Here is a 19541-nt window from a genome sequence, read left to right as displayed (position 1 = left end):
TCTTATTTTCCAGTAGCCTTGAGGTATATTTCTATATATACTCATAGCGAGAGGTCATAGCTTCTGATGATCAATGAAAACAGCGGCACCCGGAATAGACAGAATGAAGTTCCAATTTTTCTAAAATTTCTGGACGTTTCTCATCATTTCTCTGAAAGTGTCATCTTTCATTTTTTGTTGATTTTTGTATTGGAATGATCAGTGTTAATTTTTTGAAAATCAACTGGGACACTTGAAGGGACATATGGTTCCCATTCGTATGATTATGAGGGTCGTAATAGAAATGATAGTTCATTTGGTGATCATCAAATGACGAAACATCCCAGTACTATCAGATTTGATTCGATTCTGATATATAGAATAAACATTTCCGATGAAAAAATTGTTTCATAAATACAGGTTCTCATTTAAAAATTCAAAGGGGAAGTATGGACATATTCTAAAAATCAGATCAAAGTTTCCTTTGGCAAGTTAGATCATATTTTTGATATCTCTGTATATACAAAAGCTACAGCCAAAAATATAAATAAAATTTTTTCGTTTTTTTCTGCTTCAAAAACATAAAAGTTCACCGTTCATTGGATTTCCATGTGCAGACTCGAATTCAATAGTTCTGATAGTAATTTCCTTTGCTGATAAATATTTTGTAGAGTTGATATTGTAGCAATGAATGAATGACAGGATTTGTAACAAGTAGTAAATACATGGAACTATTCATGGAAGGTACGGTGTTTGTGAATGTTTGTCTAATTGTGTAATTAGTATCATGGATAGTGTTATTGATTTTCATCAAGTAACGGGTCGTCAAGTAACTGTGTAAATTCTAGGAAAATGATTCTCAAGAGAAAATTGTATTTTGGTTTTGACTTCGCAATATTCAGTAGCACTCGATTATACACTTCAGTAACTACCGTATTTCCATTGCGACGAATGAATAGGAAAAGTGACAATTTAAAACTCAATTTTTTTTTTCTGTAAGAACGTCTGACATATTTAGATATACTTCACGCTATTGTGGAGGATAAATACATCTGAAACGAGATCCTCGTAATATATCAGTATGCATCACATGTTTCTCATATCACAAGTCGAACACGAAAACATATTATACGTGACTCGTGTGATATCATCGATAACAATACTGAAGGAATCCAAATAGGGACCACCTATGTTCGATTCAGTAGCTGGAATAATAAAATACCAATACAATAACAAAATGCAATAAAGAAGCTGTTATACAATAGCAACTTAAGTGTTCCTGGTCATGCAGAGTGGAACAGGACACAAAAACACTAAAAGCAGTTGTCGAAATAATGGAGTCACCTACATATCTCTGTGAGAAAATACGACTTCGTACTACAGAAAGCTGATGTACCTGCAAAAATTCCATAATTTGGTTGATGGAATATATTGGTGATTTTCCTACTGTTTCATGAGGGTATACGTAACAAAATCTGGGATCAAATATAACGCTACCCTGAAAAACTTTCTAAATGATGCCTATCCAATCCTCATTCAGAGACATTTCATTTTGAGATTTTCACTAAACAGTTTCACGGAAACGCCACACGTGTTTCACTATAAAATAGCTTCTTCAGGCGTGTCTATACTCCCTATTCGATTGATGACCTATTCATTCTGTACAAATACATATTGAATACAGGCTAAAGAAAACAGCTTTTGTCTGATTTCTATAACGATTTTTCTTTCTTACGATCAGTTTCGGTTTGTTAAACCATTTTCAAGTGAACTCAAGTTCAATTCAAAATGGTTCAGTAAATAGAAACCAGTTGTAACGAATGAAAATCGTATTAGAAATCAGATGGAAGCTATATTCTTTTTCATACATACAATGACTATACGTCGCTGTACTATAGCGAAACACACATATCTTAATCAGGATCTAGAAGTGATTTCGAATTAGGGTGAAAGTAATCAGGTTCAACTCAATGCCACAAAAACCCAGGCATCGGTTTTCTCCAAGAAGATAAATGTCTCCGAACCGGGTATAATAATGACACCTCAGACAAACACGCTTTCTGCTTCGATAAGTTTGTTGGGAGATACAATGGACATCAATATGTCTTGGCACAATCATGTCGTTAGGATTGCATAGGTTGCTTCTCAAAAGCTTGGAACACTTTTCAGAATCAGAAAACTGTACGTACCTCAGCAACTTTTGATGCTTTATAAAGCTCAGATCAGACCTTCTTTGGAGCATTGTTCTAATGTATGGAGCTCTGCACCCAAACATAACCTGAAGTTGCTGGGTTCCATCCAGAAAATAGCCATCCGACTGATTGGAGACGCAAACATTACGTGCAACCTTGATAGTCTGGAACATCGAAGAAAGGTTGGAGATTTGTCTCTCTTCTATAAGTACTTTCACGTGAGGTGTTCAAGTGACTTTGCATATTTGATTCCACCAAGAGCGGTACATATCAGAAATACACGACGGACTGTGGCTACTCATCGTTTTAAGGTTTAACTCAGTACACCTCGAACTTAACTGTTTAAGAACTCTTTCATCTGTAGAACTGTGTTTGCGTGGAATAAACTTCCTGAGAACGTTTTTTCAATCTCCAGCGATTCGAATCCATTGTGAATCGCTACTTTCGCACAGGTACCGCTCTGAGAGCGCCTCAAGGATTTTCCTGTAGTGCGTTTGTTTTGTCCTTAAGAAAACGTATTGCGTTTTTGTTTAACTGGTTGGTGAAAATCTCTCCATAAAGTGTTTCTTGAATACGTTATGGATTTTCATCAAGTGTTTGACTTTCTATTTATACATCTTCATATAAAAATGTGAAAAACTGTTGAAAGAAGGCAGAAAGCAATTGAATTCAAAATGAACTATTCACAAAAATATGTTGGTCGAGTACTCTCATATTCCAACTGAAAGAAAAAGCCTTCCCGAAATAACTACATTCATATGAACATTGACTTTAATGAAAAATCACAAATAGTAGAATTGGGAGTATGGCTTAACAACCCGTAGAAAAGGGCCACACAAGTAGTGAGGAATGCTCGAAACTATTGAGACCGGCACATGACAATACATTTGTGAATGCTTTCGAAAAGTTAGAAATTGAAAAATGTGGAAGGGTTCTGTGAACGGTGACAAAGGTCCCATACCTCACATTCTCATTTTCTTATTTTCATGTATTCACAGAAAATTAAATGCAATGAAATAGAAATGAACTCCTTGTCACTCCTAATGGTAAGCAATTCTTGTAGTGAATGACTGAAAATGTTAGTCAAGAGTACACAGTTTTACCATTATAGCACACACAGTAATAGAAGCTGAGAAAATGTATCTACTTGACAGTTCATATTCAGGAAAACTACCACCCATTTTCCTTACTATACATTCGATAATGACAGAAATTATGTATCGACACCTTCTAATCACACGTATTTTGAAAGAACTCAAAATTGACAATCAAGAAAGCTTCTCATCATGACACCGTACTTCAATAAATGGGCATCCGGGTGGGCATCCGGATAAGTTCTGTTATTTTACATCTTTCTGTTTTCTGTGTACTGCCTAGTTTTCGTTTTCAGATCATGAATTGAAACTAGAAGTCATTTCGAATATATAATCCAACGCATATGGAGGTTTGTTCAACCTCCGTGCATTGTCTTTTCCGTGAGTATTTTTCAGATTTTCCTTGAGCATTGTTGTACGTACTTTTTATTTTGATCCAATATTTTCCTGATCTTCTTGCACTTCTGAGGGTTTTTCTTGTATATTGTATAATCCATGTAAGATCATCATTTCATCAGGAAATAATCTATTATATTTCTGGCTCATTGAATGATCGTTGTACGAAAAGTTCCTAGACCTGCCTTGATGACTTCCAGTTTGTTTTTCGATAAATTTAGTAAAATATGATCAGGATTTGAGTTGATTTGGTTTTCAAAGTTCGTATGACGATGATCAGAACCACTTTTATCATGTGATACTGTAAATTTTTCACACAGTTATGAGCTAATCTCGAGCCCATTATTTCTCTACGTCTCGTTTTCACCAAAATAAAGTCATTGCCTACACTCAAGTTGTCTGCATTTTTGTTGTATCATTGCCGTCAAAGCTTCTCAAAGTTTCAAAGGACAGAACACAAGTACTACAGAAAAATTCCAAGGCGCTCCAAGATCGGTGCCTATGCAAAAGTAGTAAGTTACGTTGGATTTTATTCGCTGGTGATTGAATTCATTTGGGAAAACGTTCCCAGGAAGTTCATTCACGCAGTTCTCCAATTGAAAGAATTCTCAAAGAGTGAAGTTCGAAGAGTACTGAGTTGAACCTCAAAACGATGAGCAACCACAGTCCGTCGCGTATTTCTGATATGTACGGATCTTTGTAGAATCATATGTGCCAAATCACTTGAACACCTCCCGTGAAAGTATCTATGGAAGAGAGACGAAACCCCATCCTTCATTCGATGTTCCAGACAATCAAGGTTGCAAGTGATGTTCGAGTCTCCAATCAGGCGGATCAGGTGGAATTGTCTATCCTGGCAAGTAGTTCCCGGTTCTTTTTGGAGAAAACCGATGCCTGGGTTTCCGTGTCATCGATATGAACCTAGTTACTTTCACCCCAACTCGAAATCACTTCAATATCCTCATTTAAATATGAAATCTTCTGCTGCGGTTGAAGATGTGCATCTGCAACCGATGTCCTGAAATCCAAATGAAATGACGAGACGAGTGTACTGTCGTCAAGAAAGCAATATATTGTATTCTTGGTTTTTTTCAATAAGTTGTTGATATACAATAAAAAGAGGGTTGGAGACAATATGGATCTCTGGGAAACACCAGCGTTGAAAAGATATCCATCAACGGCCACTTGCAGGGAACGATCTTTCAGGAAGCTGAAAAGTCATACACAAAAATGATCCGACAAGCCATACCATCGAAATTTTATCAGCAAACCTTCATGCCACACACGGTCAAAGGCCCTACATATATCAAGCGCAACAGCTCTTGACTCTTCATGTTTCTTGATTACGTTATTCCGAATATGGGAGACATACGATAGAAGGTCGCCTGTTGATCTTTGTTTCCAAAAATCATATTGATGATCGCTCAAGATGTTGAAGACTTCCTGCAGTTCCCAAAGGAGACCTCAAGGTGACTGTAAATTTCATGATTGATTGTTAGGTGTAGATCCAGAAGACTAGCATATTCTTCATCTCCATCTTATTCAAAACCTGAGTGAGTTCGCTACTTATTGCAAGAGCCTCAGCCTAGCGACATTGGTCATCGTGTATATTTGAAAATTTGAGTCATTCCGTAGTGTGGATATTGAAGTCATTGAATATGGAAATTTCGACACAGGAATGATTGATTTGCAGAAAGTCAATGGTATTTTTAATTGAAGAGAATAGTGCCCTATATTGTGTATTGCTTGGTGGTCGATAAACGTAGCATATGAATTTAGTGATCTTCTCTGATATTATTTTGAACCACATAACATCGAAGTATTGGGGTTCCAGTATTTTCTCTCGTTAACAGAGGAGATTACTGCGGATATTCCAAAGTCACGTCTGAATCAGGAGTGAAAATCATAGCCGGGATATAGAAAAATTATGAGGTTTATTGAATCACTGACTTTGGTTTCTGTCAGTGCAAGATTATGACGATTATTTGTTAGCAGATGTTGGTGCACTGAGTTAATATTCTAGTTGATTCCATTTATATTGCAGAAATCGTTTTTGAAGTTGCTAGTTGGACTTTTAGCGACTGCAGTTATCATGTTTTTCCTATGTGGACTGATATTAGAAGGACCCCGCTAAATATCAGAAATAGTGGTTTTTAGAGAAATTTCTTTCGGATGAAGCCCTTGAATCAGCCTCCACCCGAAGATCCGCTTGGGGGCTACTTTACCTCCGGAGTATGTTGATCCTTGGAGATGGTATTTCACCGGGCAATGCCAGATAGGACAAGCATCTACCATCTGGTTGGCATTAAAATATGTATTATTTGCCAAAACAATTTTAAATACACATATATTGCAAGTAGAACAAATTATCTGTGCTGCATTCACATTGTTCGAAGTAAAAAGTTTATATTTTTTTGCATGCGCTTGGGCGTGACTTGGCAGATATGAGTCCGGCTGAATATTGGGAATAGAATGAAATGTACGAAAATCGATTATTGTTGTTAATTAGTGAAAGTACTTATCAATAAACCTGTTTCAGTTCTGCCGGTTCTTTCCAGAAATGGAAAAATGACACATTCGTGATTTTTAAAATACCTCTTGAAATGTCTCTATGAATCAAAATTACTATATAATGGTAAATACAAGTTTCATGAATGATGTAATACAGAATATGTTGCATTAGATTTCATTTTTGGAAAAGACAGGTCGTGCTTTTCTACTTCTTTAACCCTATTCAAACAAATGTTTCGAGAGTGCATTGTCATCACAGCCACAGACTGACTAACAGACTGTTCGACGATCCAGTACTAGCTCACCTAGATCCCTGACATTTGAGATTATTGTGAAGGAAGTGAGCTGATACGAATACGATTTTCCCAAGTCCTCTTATTTCTGTTCATAATTGGATCCATTCAGTTTCCACGAGTACGGAAAATAGGATATCCCCATGAAGTTCTCTGTATGAAATCAAGGCCAATTAGTTTGACAGGTAAGTGCCCAAGACTGCCTTGAAATATATGCACAATTGAAAGGGTTATGTTTATGAAAGAGATTAATTTTTGTGAGAGAAAGGTTTTTGTCTTTCTTATCTCCATACAAAAATGTGGGAAACTTTCAAATGTAGAAAGAAAGCAATCAACTTCATAATGAACTCCTCGCAAAAATGTGTAGATCATGCAAAGAAAATACTATCAGACACAAACTGAAAACAAAAGACTTCTAGAAACAACTACTCCCATATAAACATGGAAATACACGAAAGGAAAAGTACTTTCGAAACAACTACTTTCATATGAACATTGGATTATACCGAAAACACTGTTTTTATTCAGTTTGTATTCCAAACACTCGTTATTGAATTGAATCAAACATTATCCACAGGATTGCTAATAGTATAATATTGTGGAAAACGTAAAATATCACTTCCATAGAACACTGTCATCCTCAATGGCGGACATCGATGTTTGGTAAAGTTGGCTTTTCAGTACCAATTTGGATAACTTAACATTGCAATTCAAACAAGAATCCTATGGCTGAGATAAAATCAAATGAGTAAATAGATGTCCATTAGGTTCCGTCATAGTCACATGAGCAGATTCAACTTATTTGTGACATAGAGTGTATGAATTCATGTTTTTACTGATGATATTATTCAGATTGATGCTGATGAAGTTATAAGACACGTGTTTCATTCCGAAATATCGATGTCTGCCATTGAGGATGACAGTCTTCCATGTAAGTGAAATTTTACATTTCTCATGTACTATATTGTATAGCAATCCTGGTAATGATATCGGATGCTACTGCATACCGAATATTTGAAGAATGAAATGTATAAGAGGATGTGTTTTTTGTATAATTCAATGTTCATATAAAATTAGTTGTTTCGAAAGTACTTTTAATTTCGAGTAATTCAATATTCATATGAGTGTAGTTGTTTCAATAGGGCTTTTTTCAGTTTGCACCTGATAGTACCTTCTTTTCATGACCTACACATTTTTATGAAGAGTTCGTTCTGAATTTAATCATTTTTTTTCTTCATTTGAAAGTTCCTCACATTTTTTGTAAGAAGAAGGAGAAGTAAAATACCAAAACCTTTCTTTCCTGAAAATTATTCCAGAAATGAATGAAAATGAATCACGTTTTTATATCTATCGTGATAGAGATGGAAAATTGGTGCATGAATAGTTACTTCAAATTGCTGGAAATTTCACTGCATTGCAAATATTATAACTATGGTGTTGGTTTTCCTATCGACAGCTAATGTCTCCCTCGTTTTAGATTTTCAAAACTCCATAAGTTTGGTTGAAGATGTGAATCGGGTAATGATTGTCAACAAACCAAAATATATTATTTCGTTCTTCTCAATGAAAGGCATGGATATAATTATTTTATTTCGAAAATCTTTGGTCATAATTATTCGGTTGAAATGTTGAATGAACAATATACGTCGAATATATGGGTTTGATGGAAAAGAGATATTTTTTCTGTCTTCCATCATGAGCTGAAGCCGCAGTCCACTCATTAATGAAAAACAGTTTATTTCATTTAGTTCAAAATTCAATTACGATCCTTCAATTATCTGTAGATCAGTAGTAGGTGAAGTTATATTTGTGGCCAGCTCATAGAAAATCTTCAAGCATTTGATGTATTTTCGAATAACGTTCATTCCATTTCGAGGCATTGTTAACTATACAAATAAACTGAATGTGAAAACCGTATAGGCAATCATTAATTTTTTCAAACGAGCCGAAGGTTATAACCGGAAACTCCGCCAATTATTGGAAATATATGTATATTTATGTACTTAGATTTAACCGTAGAAATTTGAAAAGAAAGTAGAAAATATAAGTTCGATATGATTTTATGAACTGACGGAGACTGATGTTGAGTTCTTTGAATAAACACCAGAAAATTAGGAAGAATACAAATTACCAAAATTTCTTGTATTTACCCAATGAAAATGTATGAATATTTTTGTTCTATTGTTACCCACGGTTTCTTTCAGACCATTTTTTCCAAATAAACTAGAGATCTGTATGTTTTCTTGTAATTTGTATATGTACTGAAATTGTTGACCACATAAGATCAAGCGAAATATATTTGATGTACATATTCTGAAACAGTGGGATGGAATATTCCCAGTTACAATGCATGAAGCATTCTCTCACTATTTATAAGTATTCTTTGATTCTGCTTTTATGTAGGCGAATTTGGCCAGCATGAAGCAATCCCAATGGGCCCTAATTCAGTTCATTATTGCTATTTTTATCAACATAACATAAAATTATCAACAGATGAAAACCGCAAAGTTACAAGATTATTTATTTATCGAAGAATAATATTTGTTCATGACAATATACGCAGTTGCGGAATGAAACTCTTGGGTGAGAAGTTGTTTCTGAAACATGTTTGGAAAAACTGAGAAAAATGTAGGAACGAATAATAAAAATGATTCATGACTATTCCTACCCTTCGACAGCAGGGTAGCAGTTATTAGAAAACAAGATTTTTGGATGAAGAACAAAGGATTGCTACACAATAGAGTCCACTTACATGGACTACTGTCATGAAGATGTATGAAGATGGAGAAATAGAAAGCCAAAACATTTTTTTCCATAAAAATCCTTCTTTCCAAGAAATAAACCCCTTTCAATTCAAACAAGATTCCTATCGCTGGAATGTAATCAAATGAGTGAATTGATGTCATCACGTACTGTCATCGATGATATGAGTAGATTAAATACATCCATGACGCAAAGTCGTCATTTCATGAACGAATTGAGTGTTCATCCAGATTTGAATGAAGAGACGATAGGGAAAGTGTTTTACGGCAAAAGATAGAATGTCTAGCAGTGAGGATGACAGTGTTCCATGTAAGTGGAATTATTCTTACCTCTTTCATTTACGATAGCAATACTGTAGTAATCCTGTGAATTATATCTGATTCAGTTCCATAACAAAAGTTATGTCATGTGTATGAATTTCAATAGTAATTGTGATGCACTGTTTGGAAACTTTGGTGAAGTAATGATTATTACTGGAGTTTTTTCCCAACACCAAATCGTTATTTTAACACCTCGACACGTGTTTCGATTACCAAATGATCATCTTCAAGAGGAAGATCAAAAAAACTCCAATGATATTAATTTCAATAGTATTTGTTTCCATTGTGAGATATTTTTCACAAACCTTCGTAATGTTATTGAAGTTGCGACATATACTCAATTTAGGCAATGAGAATTGTTTTTTCATCATTCATTTCACTGTTTGAATTTTCAGCATGGTGAATATAATTTTGTATTATTATCATTATTATTATTGAGTTACTAACTGATTGGGCTGTTCAGTAGTCTTCATTAGGCTGTAACTTTTCTAGGTAACCTTTACAGTTTGCCCAGTATTATATTTCAACAGATTCTCTATTGATATAGCTTTGTTTATTTTCCAGATTGTGGAAGCCTACATACCCGAAAAAACAGTAAGATATATTGGCCTCCATAAAAAAATGTTTTTCGAAAAATAACATTGAAATATTTTCCATTTCAAAACTGCTTCAACATTAGAGTATATCAAAAAAATTTCAAAAATTAAACGAATCAATGAAACAATTGCAAGGTTTATTGATTTTTCTCAAGTCTGAAAACGGAGGCTGATTTTAGCCTCTGAAACGATAAGAGTATCTGTAAAATGTCTTGTTTTTTTGATGAGCAATTGATGAGATAAGTTATCTATGAATAGGACATTTTTATGCATGAAAAACACTTCGGATTAACGCAGTAACTTATTGGGATCAACTGTAAAGCTTATCCTTTCCACACCTATAATGAGGTTCTCCGTTACGTTTTTAATTTTTTCAGATTGTGGAACGTGAAAAACCCCAACAAAAAGATCGATAGAAAACTCTGAAATCACATTATTGTGGAAATGTGAAAAAATCAACTGGAATATATTTGTTTTCATTTTATGAGTTCTACCAATATGATGTGAATATTAGTTACGGTATGTGTTGAAATGTGTTACCTCGTTAACTTACTGTCGTCCCGTGAGAAGTTGAAACTTGTGCAGAGCAAGAATCAACAAAATCTCACCTTTAACCGTGCGATACCTAGTCTTTTATCGAACGATACACAGTGACAGTCGATCATCCTACAGTTGGGAACGAACCATCCTTCAAATAGCGGTCAATTAAATGAATAGAATCAAAATCTCACATTAACCAACAATCTACGTCTCAGAGGCACTGCATTATATATTCGAAAGTACATTCGTTAAAGTTGTAAATTTCCGCATACAGGATTGAGTACTTTCCGTTAGTACAAGGCTTGCGAGCTTACTTCAACGTTATTTATTTTTGAAGTAGAACTTCCTTACGCTCGCCTGACTTGGGGAGTAAGCTGGTGAATGCGTGACGAGAGTGTTACGAAGTGTGATCAGGCGAGGCGAACGGAAGTTGAGAGGGTATAAGTTAGTGAAAATTGAAAGAGAGAGAGGGAGTTATGTTTAGTATATTACTGTAGGGGCAAGACAGAGAGGTGCGAGCATACATTTACAGTCGAGTAGGCTCTGAAGAATTAGGAGAAAACTATCATACGTTGCCACCAATTTTAGCAAGAGATTTGAATGTTAATTTCACTTACGAAGATGGACAACTCTTGGTAAACTTTCTACAAGATGAATTAGAAGTATAAATGAATACATGGAAACAACAATCGATGCAGTTTTCTCTAGATATCTTTCTAATTTTCATTCGAGAACATATGTATCTTATTTCTCATACCATTAGCCTATTGTCTCGGTCTAACATTCAACCACAGTAATTACTGTTGTATTCGTAACATAATGAAAATAATACCAATAAAAAAAAAACTATACAAAAATAGTAATTCATCAATGAAAACCCATAATAAATTCAAATATTTCTAGAGAATCAATATATGTATACAATAGTTTTTTTATTTTCAGGCGATATTATTTTCTTGGCCCTACCTGAAAATTTCATAATTTATAGAAAAAAAAATTCGTTGGGAAAATTCGCTAGTGGCTTCGCTCATTCAAAAATTCGATTTCACATATATATGATACGGGAAAATTTTTTTTTCGGTTACAACTCGACTTCTGGTATGGAAATATTTTTTCAGAAAAAGATAATATGTAGTTTCTGAAGGGAATTGAATTTGCTACCACAAAAAAGTTCTCTTGAGCAAACACTTTTCAATCAACAGTTTTTGAGTGGTAGAGCTGGAAAGGTGAATGTTGATTGAAACCATTTTTTTTTTGAAATTGGAAATTTTCATTTTCACAATAGATATCATTCGCATTAGACGCTGTGAAGTTATGAAATTGTTTTTGATAGACCATCATTTCTATTTTGTGAATAAATATTAATTTCAATGTACGAGTATAAATCGTTTGAATTACTGAAATATTTTTTTTCCTTTCATTTCTGACTCGGTGGTAACAATAATGTTTGCTTATTAGCATTCAGAAATTGCTTTCTGTGTATTTCTACAACTTACAATTATTATAAGTTGAACACCGATCATTATCTTCATCAGATTTTCATTGATATGGATGTAATTTCTGAAACTCAGTAGGAAGTTGAAATTGTCCAAATCGTACAAATTTTAGGTCATGAAGAAATCGATCTTGACTTTTTTAAATTGTAATTTCGCTAGCTTTTCGATTCATTGACTAGATAATTTCAATTTTTGAGCTTACATTATCATCAAAATTTTCTTATTGATCATTTTATATTCCAATGAATTGAAAACAAAATTTAAATCTTATCGCGGAGCTTGAATCTTCAACGATATCACTGATTAAAAACATTCACTTTTCCAACTCCACAGCTGAAAAACTGTTGATCGGGGAGTGTTTTCTCCTTAAGAACTTTTCCTGTAGCTATTTCTAATTCCTACGAAAGCTTTATACTCTTTTTTTCTAAAAAAAATTTGAAATCGAAAAAACAATTTGAAACCGAAAAAAAATGTTCTTGTCTTATTCATATGGAAAATCGAATTTTTGAATGAGCTAAGTCTCTAATTGACTTGAAAGAACGTCAACGAGCATATTATTTGTTTCCTATAAAGTGTCAGATTTTCAGGTAGGACCGAGAAAAAAATATATCGCCTGAAAATCAAACACCCTAATGTATATGTATATGTCTATACATGTGTATTTTATACACATTATTATGTGAATAAACATATAGATGAAGCTAAAGAAGTTTTACTCCTGTCATATATTATGGTCTGAAGCACGCTTGTTTTTATTTAGTTGAATAGTTAGTTAACCGGCTGTACTTATTTTTCATATTGAAGAAATAAACGTTAATATTATTATCAATAGTTAATCTAAACTGTCTTTCCGAATGAAGTAGTTTTTCAATAGTTCAATAGTATCACGTTGGGATACATTTCTCTATCGTTGAATGTTTTTGTTTTTTGGGCGGAGTATCATTGAACTTTCTTGACTGTATAAATAGTATACTAAAATTATGAGAACTAATCAGTGTACTATCGATATAATTGATATTGAAATAATTATTATTGATTTAGTTCAACGGTACACAGTATCAAGTCACTGCACAAAATATATCAAAAACATCCTGTGACATTTCAAAATTAAACGACAGGACAACCTCCAATAACCTACAAATGAATGCTACAAAAAATTACCCTAGCTTCCGCACTACATGAGCTGAAAGTATTATAATACGTGAAGCGCATAAGTTTCTTCATTATTGTCATGCACCGTGCATCGGTATCAATTACCATTATGTTAAACAATGTTTTTCAATTTGAAGAATCAGTTCCTACCGGTATAAATCTAGCACATGAAGGTGTGTTCACATGTCTGCCATGAACTTGACCAAATCATACATTATATGGTGGTTACTCACGCAGTCAAGATTCAACCAGGGTCAAGTTGAACGAGATTCAAAGTGAAATTGGGCTCATTATATGTTGACCTACTTTAAATATTTTTATGAGATTCTTTGGACATCAGACAAGGAAGGCATGATGTTTCAAAGTAAGTTTCGAAAATGTTTCGTCGAACAGTTGATGTTTACACTCTTACCTATTGAAAATATAAACTGGACAAATATGGGTCAAACCGCGTCTGAAGACGGGGATAAATATATCCGTATATAAAAATGAATATTTCGTGAAAGAACCTCGGAATATTCATCTCTTTCAAATGCCTACACCCTAGGTTACGATAAATGCCTGCCGGGTAATAGCTACATTCCTGGCTAATACCAGAACCTACGGTGTAGGTAGTTGGGAGAGATGAATATTTCGAAATTTTATTTCGATTGTTGAATGTTACAAAAAAAAGTATTTATCATGAGCGATATTCAATTACGAAAATATAGATGAACAGTTTTATGATGCATCTATATCATTCAGTTTGAGAAAATCTTCGATTTTTTCGACAAAAATAAATTGTTGCTCAATTTTGTGTTAGATATATTTTCTGATACTTCGAATTTAGTTTTTATTTAAATTTTTTGTGTAATATCATGACATTCATCCACATTGAAACAAAATATCCGTATTTCATTTTTTATTCAAAAAATATAACAATAAGGTAACTTAAATATAAATGCTCAGTAAAACTGAACTGAAAAAGTAGTATTCGGTTGTCAGTATGTCAAAGTCGCATAAACTAGTAGAAATTCAAATAAATTACATAAATAATTATCTCATTGGGCAAATTCATTGACTCGAGCCCAATATCGATGAATTTTGGCAGGTACATCAACCAGACCTATGTCTGATGTTCATGATTGTTGAGCTTGTGGCTGTCCCCTATAGGCCAAAGTGTGAGCATCGAGCGATCTTCCCCAACCACCATGTCCTGAAGATCCCGAAGAATATCCTCCTACGTCACCGCCGTATCCACCTCCATGTCCTGAGCTACCAGCATATGCAGTTTCTTGGGTGGCAATATGGCTGGATGAATGCTGAGCATGTGGTACAACTTCGTAGGTAACATGTTTCTGTCCACCAGATCCAAGGAGTTTCTTCAATCCAATAACTGCAGAAAGAACTAAAGCGATTTTACCGATGATGAGAGCTTTACCAGCAATTAGGGCCACTGCTGCAAGAGCCAGCTTCATAAGGACTGCAGCTTTCAGTGCAAGGGCAGCCATGAGGGGTCCCATCATTTTATTTTTCTTGTCCTTCTTCCTCCTGCTTTCCTCAACTCCTTCAATAATATTTTCCTCTTCATTGAGGGACTCAGCGTACTCATTGAAAGATCTGGCGGAAGACGTCACAGCGTTAACGATATCACTGCCCTTGAGGTCAACTTTGATGGTATGCGTATCAAGGAATCCGGCAACTCGGTTGAAAATCATAGATTCGATGGTGTCGTCACTGGAAATGGCACGTGGGGCACCGTCCTTATCACCCGTTTTGACAAACTGCACACCTTCAGTCACTGTAATGGTATCCTTGTGTCCGAGCATTTTATCAACGAAGTTGAAAACTTTGTACTTGAGACATGACATTGAGTCTTTACGCAAGCAGTCGGTGTAGATCGAATCGAGGAGGTCATTTTCAGTTTGAATAGCGTTGCCGCGAGCTTCTTCTTGTGTTGGCAGGGCACTTATTGTCGCGATGCACAAAAACAGACCGACTAACTTGAAAGTTGCCATGTTAACGTAGGATGAACGAACTTAACTGATTGTATGATGTTCGGAAGTCGTGTATGGATATATATTAGTGGTCCCCTTCCCCTCCGAGCAAGCTTTTGGGTCCAGGAGACTACACAATGACAGCCGCGGGGCGATATCTTGGACCGCTTTCTCAGAATACGCGTCTAACCTAGTTTTGGACGTCGTTGTTGGCGTGCGATATGCATCCGAAGAAGACCGCAGATGGGTAACGTAGGTGTATGCTGAATGTCAAGGTATAGCTATTGTCTATCGCAGTCGACATCGTCGCCTGCGGCAATAGCTTGTGCTGTGTTTCGATTTCTGCAAGTTGCACGCGAATTTTATGTGGCAAACTGAAAGTGAAAATTTGATAATCAAGTTGAATTAAAGCGCTGTTCCTTGTTTTGAATAAAATGGTAAATAACAACAAATTCTGGTGTCCTACAAATGTCCTATAGAAATAACCATAATATGATTTAAATTAAAAACGATCCAAAATCTCCAATACTACAGCAAAACTAGAATACCTTTTGAAATTGGTTCAACGAACGATTGTTTTTTTTCAATCGTATAAATCATTCAACATTAATTTCTTGTATCTTTTGTGCCTTTGATTTTTTGACGTTTCATATGATATGAAAAACTTGTACTTCGTATGAATTTCAAAGAAAAATTATGCCTAAAAGTCACTTGTTCTACACAGAAAACTGTCACCTTTTTTCAAATACTCCCATTAGTTTGAAAATCGATGGGAACTATGAATTGCCTACACATAAGTATACAAAATGAATAATATACCTACTTAATATGAATTCATCATCCAACTGTATTTCCTGTGTCAACTTTGGCCTTTACAGGTTTTGTGCTCAACAATATTTCTCCAAAGTCTACTTCAATACTTGGTATCAGAAGTATAAGTTTCAATTTCTGATTCTTTAATGGTTTTTCTGTGTTATTTTGTTCTACGGTATTCCGGAGTGTTCGGGAATTTCGACTTCGAATATCATTTTACTTTGAATATATTGATGATGAACCTTCCAAAATTCTTTTTCGAAATGGAAATGGAACTATTCTACAATTTATTTTGAATAAAATGATATTTGATCTGGGGATAATAATCTGAGTAATCCAGATTGTTTACTTCACCTCAAATCCAGATACAGAAAATTATTAAAATTATATTGAGCAACATAGGGTTCTGTAAATGATTAAAATAAATAAATAAATAAATGATTTGATGAAATTATAAAGCGAGCGTATCAATTTCCATGAATGAAATTGGTGGCCAGAAAATTACAAAAATGAAAAAAGGGAATTGAAAGGGTAATTTTTAGGAGAGATAAATTTTTTGAGATAGAAAGTTTTTGAATTTCTACTTCTCCTTGATACAAAAAATTAAGGAATTGAGGGTTTCTTATTACATCATTCATATTTGCTACTGAAGAGTCGATAAGGCCAGTGTCTCACGGCGGAACATTGGATATCTTGCAGTGAGGATGACAGTGTTTCCTGTGAGTGGAAGTTTATTTTTTTCATTAAATATATTGTGTGGGAATCCTGTGAGTGATATCTGATTCGGATATTTGGAATTCAAATGGAATATAGAAAAGTGTTTTTCGTATATATAATTCAGTGTTCGAAAGTATTTTTCTTTCGTGTAATTCAATGTTTATGTGAAAATAGCTGTTCTGAGAGCTGTTCTTTTTCAATTTCAGTCTGAAAGTTACTTCTTTTCATGATCTACACATATTTGTGAAGAGTTAACTCTTGAAATTGATTGGTTCCTTCCTGTCTTTGGAAGATTCCCACATGTTTCATAACAAGGTGAAGGAATTCTAAATATATTTTCGATTGATTTACGATTCGTATTTCGAAACAATTTTTTCCAAAAGTATCATTAAAAAGACACTTTTTTTCAACTTCCTCTTGAAGTTGATCACTTGGTGATTAAAACACGTGTCGAACTGTTGAACACAACGGTTTGACGTTGGGATAAAACTCCAGTAACATTAAAAAAAAATTAATATTCAACTGACATCCCTATATTTGTACAACAAATTTCTATTCGAAATAGATATTTTTATCGTTATTTCTTGTAATTTATTACATAGATCTATTCGAAAGAAATTCGAGTATATCAATATCTTGTGTATAAATTTCTGTAGATATCGAAAAATGAAACATAAACTACATAACGGTACAAAGTGTTCACAGTACAATGGCAAAAAAAATTTGTCTTCGCTAAGATTAATACAATCTTAGAAGTTCATTTAATTTTTTTTAATGACTCCTCTGTAATCAAATATTTATATCCCAGATGTTTATGCCACTCCATCATCATTGCATAATATTTTTCACTCAATAATATCTGTGAGATTTTTATAAGATATCAGTGAGTGGTTCTCAATTGTGAGTAGCTTTAAAATTATATTAATTCCTCAAGTTACATCTCCAATCAAAGTATCTGTGAAAGTTGAAATGAAATGGATTGCAAGTTAATTCAACTTTTTCAATACTATGCATGAAAGTAAATTTATAAGGGAATTCAAAGACTCAATTGTAATTTCATCTGCATGCAAATTTCTTACCCACCTTCCTTTGCATTTAAGCTTCCATCGTCCATTCAGGAAAATTTCATTCCCTTCTCATTATAAAAATTAGTTTTCACAATTCAATAAGATTTCAACGTGGTATTTGAATTTGTTGATGTTTGGAGACTATTATTTACGGACCCTATTTCATGCATATTTGATAATTAACGAGGTTTTATGAAAATTTTGTTCTCGGTCAGGGACTTCACGATGAATCAATGATTAATGTTTTACTGCCTCTTCCATTTCAAATTCACATCTCAACACTTCAGTTTTTTCCATATTTGTAAAAACAGCTTATCGTTTTTTCACCTACGATCATCAACGGAACTAAAATGAGTGATTCTTTCACATTATGCAATGAATATAATCATTAGATTATAGCATGCAATGAAAGGCCTCCGGCTGCAAGTTATGTATGGAGTCTCTCGAATAAATGGTGAACAAATTAGTTACCAATAGCTATTCTGATGTGAATTATAATATTTTTCTAAACAATTCTTCTCTGGACAATTTCAAAAAGAGAATAAATTAGTCATATTTGTGAATTAATAATGAATAAAGTGGTGGTATAATTTTGCGAATCAGGAAATTTGAGATTTCAGAGTTCATCGAAAGTTCGAGAATTTGGAACTATACATATGTGATGGAATTGGCCGATATTGGATACAAACACATAACGTATTCAAATAACTGTTCATTGTGAGAGTTTTTCTCCAGAGAATTCAAAAAATCACAACACGTGTTTCGCTATGCAATAGCCTCCTCAAGCTTTCCATACTAACACATGTTTACAGTACAGCAAAAAGTGTCATAACGGAAACGCTTGAAGAAGCTATTGTATAGCAAAACAGGTGTTGCGATTCCGTGCACTATTCACTGCGACATTTCCAGTGACGTGAAAAAATTGAATTGTGGTATGAATATGATTTCGGTTTTAATTTGTGCATTCGGTTTTAATCTTATTCTTCGAAAAATTTGTGAATAACTTCATACTGAAGCTTTGACGAGAAGATAATGTGATAGAACCGTGAAAAATGTAAATTTTTATGGTGTACTTTCCACAGTTATGACAAACAAGCCGTGACTATGACAATAATGACCCTTTGTTACTTCATGTATCAAGAGATACGATCAACTGTGATATGCTCATTAAATATAAAATAAAATGTGTTTTCTCAAGAGACTTGGAGAACATTGAATATTGTTATGTAATTCAAAAAGATATATGAATGAGATAAAATTTCATAGGAATTTAATCAGCGAATATACATTTACCACTGTATTCAGTCAGAAACGTTGTTTTTCATAGCAGCAATAATTCATTTCGTAGAAACCCAAAAAATTTCAGAAAACTCAGCTATTGAATATCTCTCAAGCCAACCTCACAGAGTTTAAAAAAGTCTGCAGACAAAAAGAAGGAGAAGCCTGGAGTTTTTATTATGAGGCAGTCGAAGACTTCCCACTAGCTTCTGGGCTACAGAAGGCACTTTCAAATGACCACCATAAGAGTATAAGCATCCTTACGAGGGAAAATGGCGACAAAGCCGCCAACCTCCAGGAGAGTGTTGAGATTCTTATGGAAACTCACTTTCCAGGTTCTGTCTTTTCTGTAATGACG

The 19541-nt window shown here is 34.2% G+C and overlaps 1 protein-coding gene across 1 annotated transcript; it reads right to left on the bottom strand.

Annotated features, from left to right (window-relative positions):
- Positions 1–14220: 14220 nt before the first annotated feature.
- Osi7 (Osiris 7) lies at positions 14221–15376 on the bottom strand. The gene has a single exon (XM_023159963.2). The coding sequence runs from the start codon at positions 15327–15329 to the stop codon at positions 14451–14453; it is 879 nt and encodes a 292-aa protein (XP_023015731.1). The 5' UTR covers positions 15330–15376; the 3' UTR covers positions 14221–14450.
- Positions 15377–19541: the final 4165 nt, after the last annotated feature.

Source organism: Leptinotarsa decemlineata, unplaced genomic scaffold (genome assembly GCF_025532065.1).
Source record: "Leptinotarsa decemlineata unplaced genomic scaffold, Ldec_3_MD MMD2_tig00000882_RagTag_RagTag, whole genome shotgun sequence".
Lineage (NCBI taxonomy): Eukaryota > Metazoa > Arthropoda > Insecta > Coleoptera > Chrysomelidae > Leptinotarsa > Leptinotarsa decemlineata.
Note: the sequence above shows the minus strand (reverse complement) of the source record. Positions and strands in the feature narration are given on the sequence as shown.